At 33.9% G+C, this 15,984-nt stretch overlaps 1 protein-coding gene across 1 annotated transcript; it reads right to left on the reverse strand.

Annotated features, from left to right (window-relative positions):
* Positions 1-6,638: 6,638 nt before the first annotated feature.
* On the reverse strand, positions 6,639-8,244 carry LOC111425122 (LTV1 ribosome biogenesis factor). Its single transcript, XM_023058903.2, has 3 exons — positions 8,097-8,244; positions 7,913-8,038; positions 6,639-7,847 (listed from the first exon to the last, which is right to left on the reverse strand). Exons 1-3 carry the CDS (start codon positions 8,097-8,099, stop codon positions 6,657-6,659), a joined length of 1,320 nt encoding a protein of 439 aa, XP_022914671.2. The 5' UTR covers positions 8,100-8,244; the 3' UTR covers positions 6,639-6,656.
* Between the last annotated feature and the right edge of the window lie 7,740 nt (positions 8,245-15,984).

Below are 15,984 nucleotides of genomic sequence, written 5' to 3' on the forward strand. Positions count from 1 at the left end.
ACCTCAATTTCACACAAAAGTACATATACTCTAATTTATTTGATGCATCAGTGATAATTTATAGTTAAAGTAAACCATCTATAATAATAATTGCATTTTAAAGCTGCATAAAATACGCGCGAAACACTTCACACTCTTTAAAATTTACGATTCGCGCTAGCGCTTTCACGACACCGGGGTACGACAAAGACAAAACATATATCATTCCGTCTTCTTTTGATGGAAACGCTCGCCACTCATTGCTTAGATAGGGAGTCAGCGATATAGAAGATAGTATATATATGACTTATAGGGACGAATGCGCGTGAGCGCCCTCTGACCCCTCGGGGTCGGGGCGGCGGTAACTCGTCATTGGAAACGAGTAAGCGGTATCGTCACCTAACGAGATCTTCTCTACCATCTCGAGCCTCCAAGGGAGTATGCACAAGGGGCCCACTGGGGCCTAAGTGCGCGTAAAAATTACGCACCCCTCTCTCTACATACATACATCCTTTAAGTCTAATAATTTTCGTATGCTCAAGCGTTTTACCAGATTTCAAATGTGTTTTTATCTCTCTATGTGGAGTTTCTCTGCAACTCGAACTGAACTACTATAGAATTACTTCACCTTTAACTTATATTTCAGAAGATATCTGTAATATCTCAGAGGTTTGTGAACAAGAACCAAGATATGATACACTAATCTTTTTAAGACAGTTTAATACCAAAATAGGCAAAGAACAGTCTATTACAAGAATACCGGGGAAACATTCACTACATGGAGATACTAATGAAAATGGCCGTAGACGCATCATTTTATTGCTTGAAAATCCACATCAATGATTAATAACGATAACCAACAGCTGACGAAGTCAAGGCAGCAATAATGAAGTCGAAGAATAGCAGGTCCCCTGGAGAAGATAATATCTCCATCGAGTTAATTATAAATGGAGGCGGCATACTTATCTCTAAGCTACATAACATAATATGTAACATATGGAAAAATGAGGTAATGACAGAGGACTGGAAAATTGGTCTTATATGCCCAATACACACAAAGGGTGGTAAATGAAGTTGTGGAAACTAGGCCGATTATGCTGCTAAACAGCGCCTTTAAAATTTTATGCATTATTTACGAAATAACAAGAATAATTGCCAAAGAGATAATAGGGGAATACCAATGCGGATTCCGGAATGTAAGAATTACAAGTGATCAACTATATGGAGTTTGGAGAATTAGGTTTAGCAGTCTTATAAAAAGAGACGCACGGCTAAACCCGAATGTTTTTAGTTACAGGTCTAGTGTTAGGTCTAGTTTTAATTGTTATTCAGCGTTAGATTGTTATATATTTCTATTGAACTAAAACTAGACTTAAAATTAGAAAGTTTCGAGTTTACCCGTACGTTTTCATCTACAGGTGTTTCATAATATATGCGCAGGACTTCGGGATGTGATAGCTTGTCCAAAAATGTAAAACAAAGTTTCTATCAACTTACTCTCTAAAATGCACCATTTTCGAGATACAGGGGTTGAAATTTAATTAAAAAAAATCGTTTTTTGCGAATATCTCCGGAACCGTTTATCGCACAGAAAACAGCTTTTGTAAACATTTTCTACTCATAATAAGCTAAGTTTTGTGCGAGAAAAAAATTTTTTAAAGTTATAATTGATGAAGATCTTGAAGGAGTAGTGGTCACGGCCCATTTGAACCGTCAATGTTTTCTACACAAAAAAGGTACTGTAGTTATGAGCTTTAAAGTTGACCGTTTTCTAGAAAAATCAACTAAAATTTGGTACACTTTTTGGAGTACAAATTTTATTTTACAATTAAACAAAAGTTATGTAAACCTTAGAAGAAGTAACAAAATCAAGCGTTAACTTCATAATTGCAAAATAAAAAAAATTAAAAAATGATACAAAAGTTGTATTTTCAAAATTCTTCAAACCGTAAAGGTAACGCATTTCGCACATTTCAGCATTTGTGTAAAAAATTGTATAATTTATTTTTAACAAGTAGACTTTAAATTTTATAACAAAAGCTACCTCCTGTCAAAATAACAATTAGTTTGTACCTGCAAAAAGTAAACTGGTATTACAAACTTAAAAATGAATTACACAAACGCTGAAATGTGCGAAATTACCTTTACGGAATGGCGTGCGGTAATTCGGCAGAAGCAAGGCGGTTTTATCAAAAAAGACATCCTGATTACCCAGTACCACACCATAACTTGTTTCTACGCATTCACCAACGACTATGGGGACATGGAAGTTTTAAAACGAATACTGCTGATAATGGGCGGCCTATGGAAGTTGCAAATCCCCAAGTAGAAGAGGCTGTCCTCAACGAAATTGATGAAAATCCGACCACAAGAACCAGAAAAATTGATCACGACTTAAACCTACCTCACTCGACAGTTTGGAGCATTTTGAAAAGGCAACTTTTGCGTCCCTACCATATCCAGAGAGTACAAGCCTTATTGCCAGGAGATTTTTCACCAAGATTGGCTTTTTGTACATGAAATAAGTAGTCAATTTTCCGGAAGACAATGTTTTACAATAATCGACATGAAGGATGGTTATTTTCAAGTCAAAATTGACAAGGAGAGTTCAGATCTTTGTACGTTTGGCACGCCATTTGGTTGTTATCAATTTTGTCGTTTACCTTTTGGAATCTGTTCCGCCCCAAAAGTTTTTCAGAAAAAAACTTATGAAATGTTTGGTAGCCTTAAGGGTGTGGGAATGTATTTCGATGACATTGTAATATCGGGAGTTACAGAACAGGAACATGATGAAAACTTAAAAACAGTTCTAGAGACAGCATCAAAGTATAACATAAAATTTAACAAATTAAAAATTCAATTTAAATCTAACATTGAGTTTATGGGTCAGATATATTCTAAACGAGGAATGGAATCAAATCCTAGATATATTGAAGCAATAATTAAGATGCCAAATCCATGCAATAAGGCAGATGTGTTAAGATTGTTAGGGATGGCAAAGTTTGTAGCAAAGTTCATTCCAAATATGTCTAAAATTACTGCCCCTTTAAGAGAATTGACAAAAAACAATGTACCTTGATCATGGACAAGCGATTATAATGAGTAAAAAAAAAAACTACTTAAAACGTTACTCACTTCAGCCCCAATTTTGAGATTTTATGATCCTAGCAAACCTATTGTTATTGAAACAGATGCTTCTAAGGATGGATTGGGAGCTTGTTTGTTGCAGGATGATCACCCAGTTGGTTTTGTGTCAAGAAGCCTAAATGATGCAGAAAAGAGATATGCCCAGATCGAAAAGGAAATGTTGGCAATTGTTTTTGCAATACAGAAATTTCACTTTCTTATTTATGGTCGTTGTACTAATGTCAATACGGATCACAAGCCACTTGTTGCTATTTTTCAAAAAGAATTACACAAAATTACACCTAGATTGCAAAGAATGAGATTATTGGGATATGATTTATCTGTAAACTACAAGCCAGGAAAATATTTATATATTGCAGATGCATTATCCTCATTATAGCATTTTTGAATAAAAAAAGGTTTACCTTCCGATAGTAGTTTTGAATTCGCTATTCATTTTTTGGTCACTAATCTAGCCATGTCGAGTGCACGTATCAATCAGTTTAAACAGGAAACTTTAAAAGACATTGTCTTACAAAAAATAATTTCATATTATGACAATTGGCCTCAGTTATCAAAACATATTCCACCATTTATTAAGATTTTTTATAAGGTAAGAGAAGAGTTATCTGTTGTGGATGGATTAGTTTTTGTGGGTAATAAAATAGTCGTTCCTACCAATTTAAGAAATGAAATGTTAAAATCGATTCATGAAGGTCATTTCGGGATAGAGAAAACGAAAGCGAGAGCCAGACAAATATTCTTTTGGCCAGGCATTTCAAGTGATATTGAAAATTTCGTAAAAAAATGCAAGTTATGCGAAAAACATGGTTCAAAGCAACAGAAAGAAAGCCTAAATCCCTATCCAATACCTCAACGGCCGTGGCAACGAATTGGCTCAGATATATTTACGTATGCTAGTGTTAGTTATCTTGTATTATTTGATTCATATTCTAATTGGCTGGAAGTAGTTGCATTGAAGGATAAGTCAGTAGAATCAGTAATACAGGGAATGAAATCAGTATTTTCGAGATTAAGTTCTCCAGACACGGTAACATGTGATAATGTACCGTTCAACAGTTTAATCATGCACAAGTTTGCAAATGATTGGAATTTTCTGGTGGTTACTAAGTTCAAACTATCCAAAATCAAACGATTTGGCTGAGAAGGGAGTAGGTATTACAAAGAATTTGTTAAAGAAGACGATGGAAGAAGAAAAAGATTTATATTACGCATTATTACAATATCGTAATACACCATTAAAATATTCAAATTATAGTCCATCAGAACTGTTAATGAGCCGAGTGTGTAAGACTAAAGTCCCTATTTCTGAAAATCTTTTAAAACCTAAACTTTGTGGTGACGTTCTTGAAAAGTTAAAGAGTAGACAAGAGAAAGGAAAAAAATATTATAACAGGAACGCTAAAAATTTAGAACCTTTAAAGCCGAATGATGACATTACTGTATACAATCAGATTACTAATACATGGGAGACTGGAAAGATAGTGGAAATAAATCAAAATCCTCGATCATATTTGATACAAAATAGTTTTGGGAATGTAATTAGAAGAAAGAGAGTTGAGATCAAACAATCAGTTAACCCTTATGAAGTAACCGAGAGTGATGAAGAGGGTCCCGCTGATGAGTGTATTAATTTTTGAGTCTCAGACTCAAACATGTGTATGTCTCATTCGCCAAACAATGGTAATTCGTTGTTAATTAATAATAGTACAGAGTCTGTGGTTCGGTCACGCTCTGGGCGAGACATTAAAAAACCTGTTAAATTAGATTTATAATAGTTTTAGTTTTGAAAGGGAAGATGTGTTAGAAGTTGCCTAACTATAGGAAACGACTAAAATGGTGTCGCAAAGAATCAAATAAAATATAGCGGCACTCGTATAGTTGTAGTGTGTTAAGTTCAGACAATAAACGTGATTCATGGTCCGTAGTTGTTTTATTAAGCCTTGAGAATCATGCAGAAAATGTCCACAATCGAATGTGATTAAATATTGAATAGACACAACACGTTGTGAGCAACTGTGAAATACTCACAACGCGATGTGGATACTTGTTGGTGTCCACAACGTGATTTGAGTAAACGTTAAATACTCACAACGCGTTCTAGATACTTTTTGGCTGTGCCGGCGCTAGCAAATGAAGCGCCAGGGTGCGGGAACCGGAATGGCGCCCCCCCAAGCATTTTGGGCGGAATGCGGGGGACGCCCAAAATGTGGGGGAAAAATTAAAAATTCATTTTAATTTAAAAAATGCATTTGAATTAAAAAAATATATATAATCAAAGAAATATAAATAAACTTAAAAAAGACTGGAATAATCATAATCCATACTTCAGCAAAAATTTAAGAATTATACTGGTGAAAACCCTAACTTAAGGGAATAGTCGGGAATACTCTGGTCAGAAGGTTAATTTGCAAGAAAAAGTCTGAAATTGCAATAGTTATAGACTAGACTTCAGCAAAAAACAGGAATTACATTGTTCAAAGTCCACATGAAGTCTAAACCAATACGGAACAATAAACCAAACATGATTTTTCATGGCAATACTTAGGTGTTCAATAAAAGAATGCGAAGAATATGAACAAGAAACCAATGGACTTGTCTTGTTATTGCACAGGACAGGAAATCACCAATACGGAAACTTTGCCAATGCAGGATAAGCACAAAAGCAAAGTAACAGCTGCAGAAATGAGGTACCGACCGGGTGGTACAAGATCCGTATAGATAATAAGAGGCTCCCAAAAAGATGATGATCTATCCCCCAGAAAGAAGTAGCTGTCAGTATCAAGAACAAAATATACATAACGTTGACAGAAGACTAGATACTGCTTCTAAAAATCTAAATACTGCTTTCTGAAGACTAGATACTGCCGACAAGTCTAAATACAGCGCCTGGAACACTAAATACTGGTTTCTAAACACTAAAATTGCTTTGCGGAGACTAAATACTGCTTTCTGAAGACTAGATACAGCTGACAGGTCTAAGTACTGCAAAAGAAAGATAAGATATTGTTGGAGAAAACATACATAACGTTGGCAGAAGACTAGATACTGATTCTAGAAGACTAAATACTGCTTTCTGAAGACTAGATACTTCCGACAGGTCTAAATACAGCGTCTGGAACACTAAATACTGCCTTCTAAAGTCTAAAATTGCTTTATGGAGACTAGCTACTGCTGACAGGTCTAAATACTGTAAAAGAAAGATAAGATATTGTTGGAGAAAACATTAAAAAGGCGCCGGTGCCCCCTTTTAGCCGGCGCCCGGGTGAAGTGCACCCCTTGCACCCCCCGGTAGCGCCGCCCCTGCTTTTTGGTGTCCACAATGCGCAAAACTGGTTAATTTCGGCTATTGAGTAAACCTAAAAACCCTCAATGCAGTATTTTCCGCTGCTCAATCATCAAAGACATTGCTCAGAACGCATTATGATCATTTAAGCTTACCCACAACGCGTTGTAGGTAAAAAATTCGGGCAATGTCCGAATTCGGGTATTGCGAGTAACATATATACTAATAGTGGTAAATCATTTTATTACAATATCTTATTTCCAGGCGTATTACAATGACTTTTCTGCCTGATTGCATTTAAGTGGTTCTCTTTAAACATATCTTTATGGATTTTCTTTTCAACTCTTCGTTCCCGTCGGTATTCTTTCAATAATCTCTTCCTTTCTTTCTTCTCTTCAGGACTTTCATCTTTAGGTCTTATAGATAATACAGATAATGTTGATAAAACTGAATATTCTCCAACAGATTTTGATCCTACTTTCTTATTTATTTCATCATATTCCTCATTTAACTTTGATAATGCTTTAGCTGTTAATTTGTTTTCATTAATTGGCATTCCTGTTTTCATGTTTATTCTAATTTTAGATTTATGAGGTAGTTCGATAACTTTAGGATGATTGTATAAATTTGAATATGTGCTTAAAATTGATTCACAATCCCATTTTTCTTTGTTTTCTTGAACCATCTCAACAAGTTCTTCTTCCGAATCAGAATCAATTATTTTTAATTTATTGACAATAGCTTCTTTATCTAATTTTTCTCTTGCTTGCTGTTTTTCAAATTCATCAGCATATTGGAGAAGTATATCTGAGTTTTGAGGTACAAATCCTTCTATATCTTCACAATCTAAAGCACCAATTTCATTTTCGTCATATCCTTCATACATTTTTTCAAATCGATCATCAAGTAATGATAATTGTTTATTTCTTCGAATAACTGAACTACTCATTGAATAATCTGTAAATCTTGACTTAGTTTCTTCATCTTTGAAAGTAAATTGTGGCCCATCTAATGATCCAAGTTCATCATCTTCTTCAGAACCAAAATCAGAAGATACATCTTCTTCTTCTTCCTCGATCATTTCATCATCAGAAATTTCAGCATTTGCCAGTTCTATAAAGTTATCTTCAAGTTCATTTTCTGGATCGGAAAAATTAAAATCATCATCCATAGCTGCTACTACATCGGGATCTAAATCAAGTCTTAATCCTGATTGAGGGGCAGCTTTGTTAAGTAACCCCACATCTTCTTCAACTTCTGATGCAAAAACTGAACTTGGTAATTTTAATTTTGTTTCCTTATCAACAGTTTTCTTTTGTACCGGTTGAACTTGTTCCCATTCTGTAGTTCCTGATTCACGCAAGTGTTGAAGATAATTATAATCATCGTCAAAATAAATTCCATATTTTTGTTGTTCCTCAAGACGTTTATCACTCTAAAACCCGTAATGAAAATAACTGGGTATTAAATATTATTGTTTAATGTAAATCGATTAATTACCTTTGATTTTTCGGCCACTAAAACTCTTTGTGGTGCACTATCATCTGCAGCTAAAGGATCTTGTTGACTTCTATGCACAAGATGGAAAGTTACCGCTTTTTTACGGTCTATAAACTTTTTCTTGGGCTAAAATAAAAAAAATGATTTTAGGAAAAGTTTAATATCAACAAATTCATATAATTACCATTTCAAATTGAATAAAATCTCAATTTGTCGATTCAAAACAATGTGAAGGACAACTTAACCTAACTTATAAACGTCAACGTGACTTCTAGAATATAGTGAAGTGTGCAACATGACACGGCTGCCAACAGCGAATTACTAACAATGAACTATTTTTTATTTAAAACTTGTTTAAATAAATTAAGCTTTGTTGATTTATTTTTTATAATAATACATAATAAAAAATTAATACATGATGATTTATCACAAGAAGATGACTTCATAGATAATGTATAGATGTGACATTAGCGTTGAATTTTTGTCCCTCAGCACCGTCATCTAACGGCTAGTCCCCGTACTACTACCAAATACCGCCAATTTCAATTGTGACATTTTCAATTTTAAAAGCACTTTCCAGAAAAATGTTTTGATTTTAGGACAATTAAGAAGTGTATGATGTGTACTTCAAAATTTTATTTAAATATTGTTTGTTGTAAAAGAAAAATACAGTGTTGAACAGTAAAAAAACTAAAAACATAGACAATAAACCAATCTTACAATTAGACAATAAAGAAAGTTTTCTATTTATAAAGCAATAAACCGAAATAATAATAAGCAAAATAATTGAAAATTACAACTTAAGTAGTTAGAAATGTTAAGAATATCACAAAAACTCACATTAATTTAGACGTGTGTACTGTAATTTGGAATAGAGGTGTTCTCTACTGCATTATAATTTATGTTGAATAAAGTCGTTTATTATTACTATTATTACTATATTGTTACTATGTTGTTCCACAAAGAATGAACAAATCTGTAGTTCTTGTTGTATTGAGTTCCAAACTTACTATCTCTTATCATACTCCTATCTATCTGACCTAAATAAAATCCTAAATCTAAATAAATACTACTATTCCTTGTTTGTAATTACTATTCCTTAATAGTAATTCCATCCAATATGTTCCTTAGGGAAATGCTTTCCACAAACACCAACATTTCTGTAAATTCTCATTTCTTCATATGGCCACAATTGTTGCTGTCCACTTTGTACAATACACCGTTAAAATATTTGTGGATATACAGAGTGTTTCGGTGACTCGGGGAACAAATTTAATCACATATACTAGAGTGAAAATGACGACGATACATGTAAAAAAAATTAGTAAAAATCTTTACGTCGTTTCGTAAAACCTATTTTACGAAACTTAATATACTATTATTTGACAGTAAGTTAAAATTCTAATTATAGATCTTTATTTTTTATCTTTTTAATTTTGTATGGATTGACTTATTTAAAGAATTTTTGTAATTGTGATTTCTTGGTCATGTAGATTCGGCTGATGATGACCTTATAAATTAGGTTGAAACCGGTACCGAGGAATTGAATAAACATATAGCAAGAAAGAAGTTTATATCCAATTGTTTTATTTAAATTATAGTCTTTATGGTCCGAGGAAGGTATTCAGAGTCCGTCCTGCTGGAAGATCCGCCCGAAGAAGCATCGCACGTGAAGACCGACTCCTTAAGCGGATGGCTACCAGGGATCGATTTCAAATTTCAAACGATTTCTTCCTTTGGGATGCTTCCATAACACCTCCCCATAAAGCAGCCAGACTTGCATGGTGTCAAGACCGGCGAGAGTGGGTTTATCAATGGAATGACATAGTCTTCAGTGATGAATGGGTGAATGATGGTCGTAAAAGGGTGCGGCGACATCGCGAGGAAAGACGGAATTTGGAGTTCGTTCAAAGACGACACACAGCCTTAACACCTAGAGTTATGTTTTGGGGGGCGATATGTGCTGGAAGAAGGTCACCCCTTACGTTCATTCCATGCACATTAAACGCACGTCGTCGGTACATCGACAACGTTCTGGAACCGGTGTTAGTACATTTCATGCAGACGTTGCAGAATGCCAATTTCCAACAGGAGAGCAATGCAAGACCCCATACTGATGTGGTTACAAGAAGGTTCCTGGAGCAGGTTGGATTGTAGATTTTGCCCTGGCCTGCACGGTCACCGGACTTGTCGCCGATTGAACATGTCTGGGATATGATGGGTCGGCGACTAAGCCAAGTACCCAGGCCTCCTGAGAATCTGGATGAACTTCGACACCATCTAGAGGTTGCATGGAGGTGGCATACCCCAGGATCGATTACTTAATAGAGAGCATGGGTAGACGAGTTAATGCATGCATAGCTGCGCGTGGGGATACAACCCACTGCTATCTTTTCCTTGAAAAATGTTGATTTTTGTTTTGTTTTTTTCAACTAAACTTTCATCGTTTCTTAGTTGATAATAAAGCATTATTTTACCGAAGTTTCAAAATTGTAGTCTAATTCTTAATGGGTGGTGTATTTCATGTGAATGTGAGTGTATGTGGCGGAATTTTATAGAAGTAGTGGTAAAGTAAAAATTGAGATAATACTAAAACTAAAAGATTTAAAACAACTTATAAGTTATAAGACACATATTATAAAGTTGCAAAGATATAAAAACAGCAATTTATTGCGAGTCCATCACCTTTTGCTTTAATTAAAAAATTTAATGTTACCCGAAAAATTATTAACTGTAATACCTTTAATATCAAATTAATGCCACCTCTCGCACTGTGTCCGGGTTCGGCCTAATTTAAAGTAAGAGAACACCCCATGGAGAATTCCCCGAGGTAATTGAAATGGCAGAGCTTCGTACAGACATTTTAAAACCTTGTGTGATTTATTGTTTGTTCGCAGTTAGTAGTCTGATACCGGTAGATTGGTTAGCGAAGTTTAACGAGAACGTGTAAACAGTCAATTGTCCAACCTTCATAGTCAACACCCGATTTCGGAACAACAAAGGGCGATGATACTGAGAGCTGTAGTAGGCTACCTGTAGTAGGATTATAGAAAGAGTAGTGTATCTTCTTTTCTGTCAGCTTCAAAGGAAGATAGTTGTAACCATTGTCCATGTCATACCCATTGCTTTGGTGATAATGATCTGGTATTATCTTGATTAACACTTACAATTTTTAAAAATGTTTTGAAATATTTGTTGGCTTCTCATCTATTGTTATTTTGGCTGTTATAATATGAAAATATTTTCGTACATGTATTAGCTATGGCTAGAACCCAATGATTACCATTTATTAAAACCGGAAATATCAAAACCTATTTTAAATTAAATTTAAATTTTTTTTATTACATGAAAAAATTTGATATTTACTACTATTATGTGTAGCACTCTAATTTTAACGAAAATCAACTTAGGGATGTCGAAGCTATATCTACACCAAATTTCAACTCAGTAACTCACGGCTAAGGGGTAGATTTTATTTTTTTCTTTTTCACTTAACATAGCGAATTTCAACTATTTTTATTAGGATTGTTGTAAACATTATTTCTTTCCATTTTATTTTAAACAAAGTAAAATACTTTTATCTACGACTGCTTGGATAAGTCATCATTACCGCACTCATTTGAGGTGATTTGAGTTACGTAATGAAGTTCATTACCGCACTGGTTTCATTACGTAACGCATTTTTAGCCTAATCAGAACAGACTTAATTTATTGAAACGAGCAACAATACAAAAGAAAAAGTGCTATCTACTTACAGAGAAACAATACTATTTATTATAAACATTAATTGTTATATTTTTACATTTCAAAACACTTATTCCAGATGAGTAAACATGTTGTTGAAACTGACAATTCAAAATTGTCAACAATCATTTTTGTCATCATCAAATATTTTTATAAATGTCAAATAGACCTTTCTAAAGAAATTGATTTTTTAGTAATTTTTAGCAATCGTAGATAAAATGCTGTATATCACACGTGGGCTAGAGCATAATTACAGTACTCGTGTGATTACACAACTCGGTCTACGACCTCGTCGTGCAATTCTCCACACTCGTACTGTAATTATGTTTCTAGCCCACTTGTAATATAAATAACTATTATCTGTCTGTACTTTTATTAAAATGAATTCACTGTTATAAATTCTACCGGTTTCGGCTTATTTACAAAACCATCTTCAGGAACCTTCGAATTTCGTCAATTTATTTTAAAACTCTCGTGAGAATTAGCATATTGAAATTTCTATTAAACGTTTTTTATTTATTGAAATGCGTCTGTGTCTTTATTATTGGTAAATTGCTTGTTAAGTTTGAACTATCGAACAGGATTAAGTGTGCACGTGTTTGTCATAATTATAGGTCCTAACCTATAATATTATAGACTATTAGAGACTATTATTATAGACTATTAGACTATTATTATAGGTTAGGACCTATAATTATGCTGAATTATCCTTTTTGCCCAGCTGTGTGATAACAATAATGAACATTTTAATAATTTGTTTCTTCAAACGAAAGTACTCTGGCTGTCTAAGAGAAACTGTTTGCAGCGTTTTATAGAGATTTTTAATACCGTCGTGGAGTTTTTGTTTGATGTTGACAATGAAATGGCGACACAATTACTCCAAGTTAAAAAACACATTTTCTATTTGGCTAATATTTATTCATTGTTCAACGTTACACAAAATAAACTACAAGGAAGAGACGTTCACCCACGTTCACCTTATTGAAGCCAGAACGGGATCTTTGGGTTTCGTTCTAAGATTGACTTGTTTACATATATCGACATTAAACCGAAAAGAATTTCGATACTTTGACAATCTGAAGCTATTGTCCACCATTGAGAAAGATTGCATTTTAACGGAAGATATAACATTATACAGTATGTCCCCGGATCGAGTTACAAAGAGGAAAAAAATGTTTGTTACCGATTTTTCAAACTTATCTCAACATAAATAATGCGTCGGATATGTTCAAACTACTAATCGCATGAATTTTATACTCTAACTATAAAAGTTAACTAATTATTCCCATTTTTATGTAAAAATTGGACTTTTCTAAATTGAAAATTTTTCAAGTTCAATTTATGATATGTAACCATAGAAACCATAAAAGTTATAACTTATGTTAGTGAAAAATATACGGACAAATCAAATTAAAATATGGCTAATTGAATGAAATATTTGAAATGTAAATTTATGTAATAACATACTATGTACACACTATGTATTTGTAAGTGAACAAATCCTCATTCAAACAAATTCCCTCCCAATTCGGCACACATTTGAAGACGAGTTCTAAATTCTTTATAGGAAGTACGAATTTCCGCCAGTGGTAGAGATTCTATCGCTTTAATTATTCTTAGTTTTAATAGTTCTGCATCACCTGGTAATGGTGCACTGTAAACAATTTGTTTCAATTGTCCCCAAAAATAAAAATCCATAATTGTAAGATCAGGACTACGTGCTGGCCATCAAATAGGACCATTTCGTTCAATCCATTTTTGACAAAATTGTAAATTTAACTATTTGGCACAATGTGTGAATGGTAAGCTCGGCAACTGTCTTGCTGAAAGTACATTGACCGTTTAAAATGTAAGGGTAATTGGATTTACATCGCTCCAATAACGACAATGCTGGGAAGAAACAATGTCATTTGTTGAAAAGCTATCTGAAAAGCAGCGTCTTCCTCATTTAGTCTCTTTGTCTGCCTCCTTATGGATAATACAGAACCCGTTTCCAAAATTTTTTTCATAAGTTTGCGATCCCCAACATGAGATATTTTTGTGTCCGGATATTTTTGCTGGAATTTTTGTATAACTACACGAAAACATGATTGACTAGTACCATAGCACACTACTAAATAAATTCTCTCTTTCACGGTTAACATCGCATGAAAAGACTAAAATCTCACCAACATAAGTTGTAACTTTTATGGTTTCTATGGTTACATATTATAAATTGAACTTGAAAAATTTTCAATTTAGAAAAAAGTCCAAGTAAAATTTTTACATAAAAATTGGTATACAGTGAAAGCTCTAATAAGCGGACAGTGACGGTTCCGTTACTTTTGTCCGCTTATCAGAGATGTCCGCTTATGAGAAAAGACTACTCAAATTAAAGTACATACACATATATGTATTATTTTAATCAGTTTTCGAAAATTTCGCTTTAATAAAACAAACTTTTTTTTATATTTTAATTTTTTTTATTAAAAACGAACGTTCATACATAAAAAAGGTAAACTTAAAACTAAAACTATTTATTTTTCGTTTGAATAAAATCTAGCATACTGCTTTGCCGCAATGAAGTTTCTCTTTGTAATAAGAGAGAACGTTCAATATGTGTTTCAAAATTTTTCACATGTTGAAATGCAGTAAAATCATTTTTCACGAATGATTTTAGTTTGGAAATTACATTCAATGCTTCTTTATAAGATGTGATTGGATTACGTTCCTCGTCCTCCTCCACCTCTACCTCTTCATTCTCTTCCTTTTCTGTCTCATTTTCAACATTTTTTGTGACTACCGAAAATTCCGACGTTTTGATCAACAGTTAAATATTCTTCTGCTGTTTTTACATTATCTATTCCCAGTCTTTTACTACATTTAAACAAATCAGCTAGTCTCGCAAGTGTCAAATTATCTTCAACATCGTAGTTACTGTCAGTTGAACTTCCTTGATCCATCAGAAATCCAGCTTTTTTAAAACAATTTCTAATTGTCTTTGGAGTGACCTTCTGCCACGCAGATTTTATAAAGTACAAGCTCTCTAATATGTCTGTGTATAGATTTTGATAATTTAGAAGCCGATTCTGCGAAATCTATTTTTGATAATAGGTGACTCACTATTAAATCGCGATAATAAAATTTAAAGTTGCGTATGATACCCTGATGGCAGACAGATGTTGCATTAGGAGATAAAAAATAATTTTTATATTTTTTAATTTTAAGTCATGTGGATGTGAAGTGGCATTATCAAGAAATAAAATGATTTTTCTTTTTTTTATACCCATGTTTTTATAGAAATTACTTAACCACTCCGTCATAATGTCTCGTGTCATCCATGCTTTTTTGTTTGATTTCCAGATAGCCGGTAAATCCTTCGGAGCAACATTTTTTAATGCTCGGGGACGTGCCGACTTTCCAATAACTAGCAACTCCTCTTTTTCACCTATACTATTTACACAGAACAAAACGGTTAATCGTTCTTTGGACAGCTTTCCTCCTGTGCATTTTTCCGACTTTAAAGCTAAAGTTTTATTTGGTAATGCACGAAAAAAGAGCCCACTTTCATCTGCGTTGAAAATTTCCTCTGGTCGATAGCCTAGTAAGAAGGTCGGTAATTTATTCATAAATTCATTAATGCCCTTTTCATTTACATCTGCTGCTTCTCCGGAGATACACTTAAATGCAACATTATTTCTCAAACGCCACTTTTGTAACCACCCATCAGACGCTTTAAAGGTACTCACTCCTAATTTTTCTGCAATTTCTTTTGCTTTTTTCTTTACGAATGATCCTGATACGGCAATATTTTGATTTTTAGCTTTCACAAACCATTCGAAACAGGCTTTGTCGATCTTTGAACCCTCACTACTCAAAAAGTTTTTCTTCGTTTTTACACTGACTCCAGACTGCCATTTCTTTCGAATCTTTTCTTTATCTTTGACTATTTTTGCCGCTTGTGTTTTCCCGATTTTAAATTTTTTACACACGTTACACCGAAACGAACAAACTAATAATAACTATGTACTAATGTTTTGGGATTCGTTAACAAGCGGAACTCGTTAAATGAGGAATCCCCGAACACATGTCGGTAAATATCTATTACAGATTACTTTGATGTGTGCGTTTAGTTACCTACGCGTCCGTTTATTACATATATATACTATCGCCTATATCGCTGACTCCCTATCTAAGCAATGAGTGGCGAGCGTTTCCATCAAAAGCAGACGGAATGATATATGTTTTGTCTTTGTCGTGCCCCCATGTGGCGAAGGCGCTTGCGCGAATCGTAAATTTTAAAGAGTTTGAAGTGTTTCGCGCGTATTTTATGCAGCTTTGAAATGTAA

This window comes from Onthophagus taurus, chromosome 7 (assembly GCF_036711975.1).
Source record: "Onthophagus taurus isolate NC chromosome 7, IU_Otau_3.0, whole genome shotgun sequence".
Taxonomy (NCBI): Eukaryota; Metazoa; Arthropoda; class Insecta; order Coleoptera; family Scarabaeidae; genus Onthophagus; species Onthophagus taurus.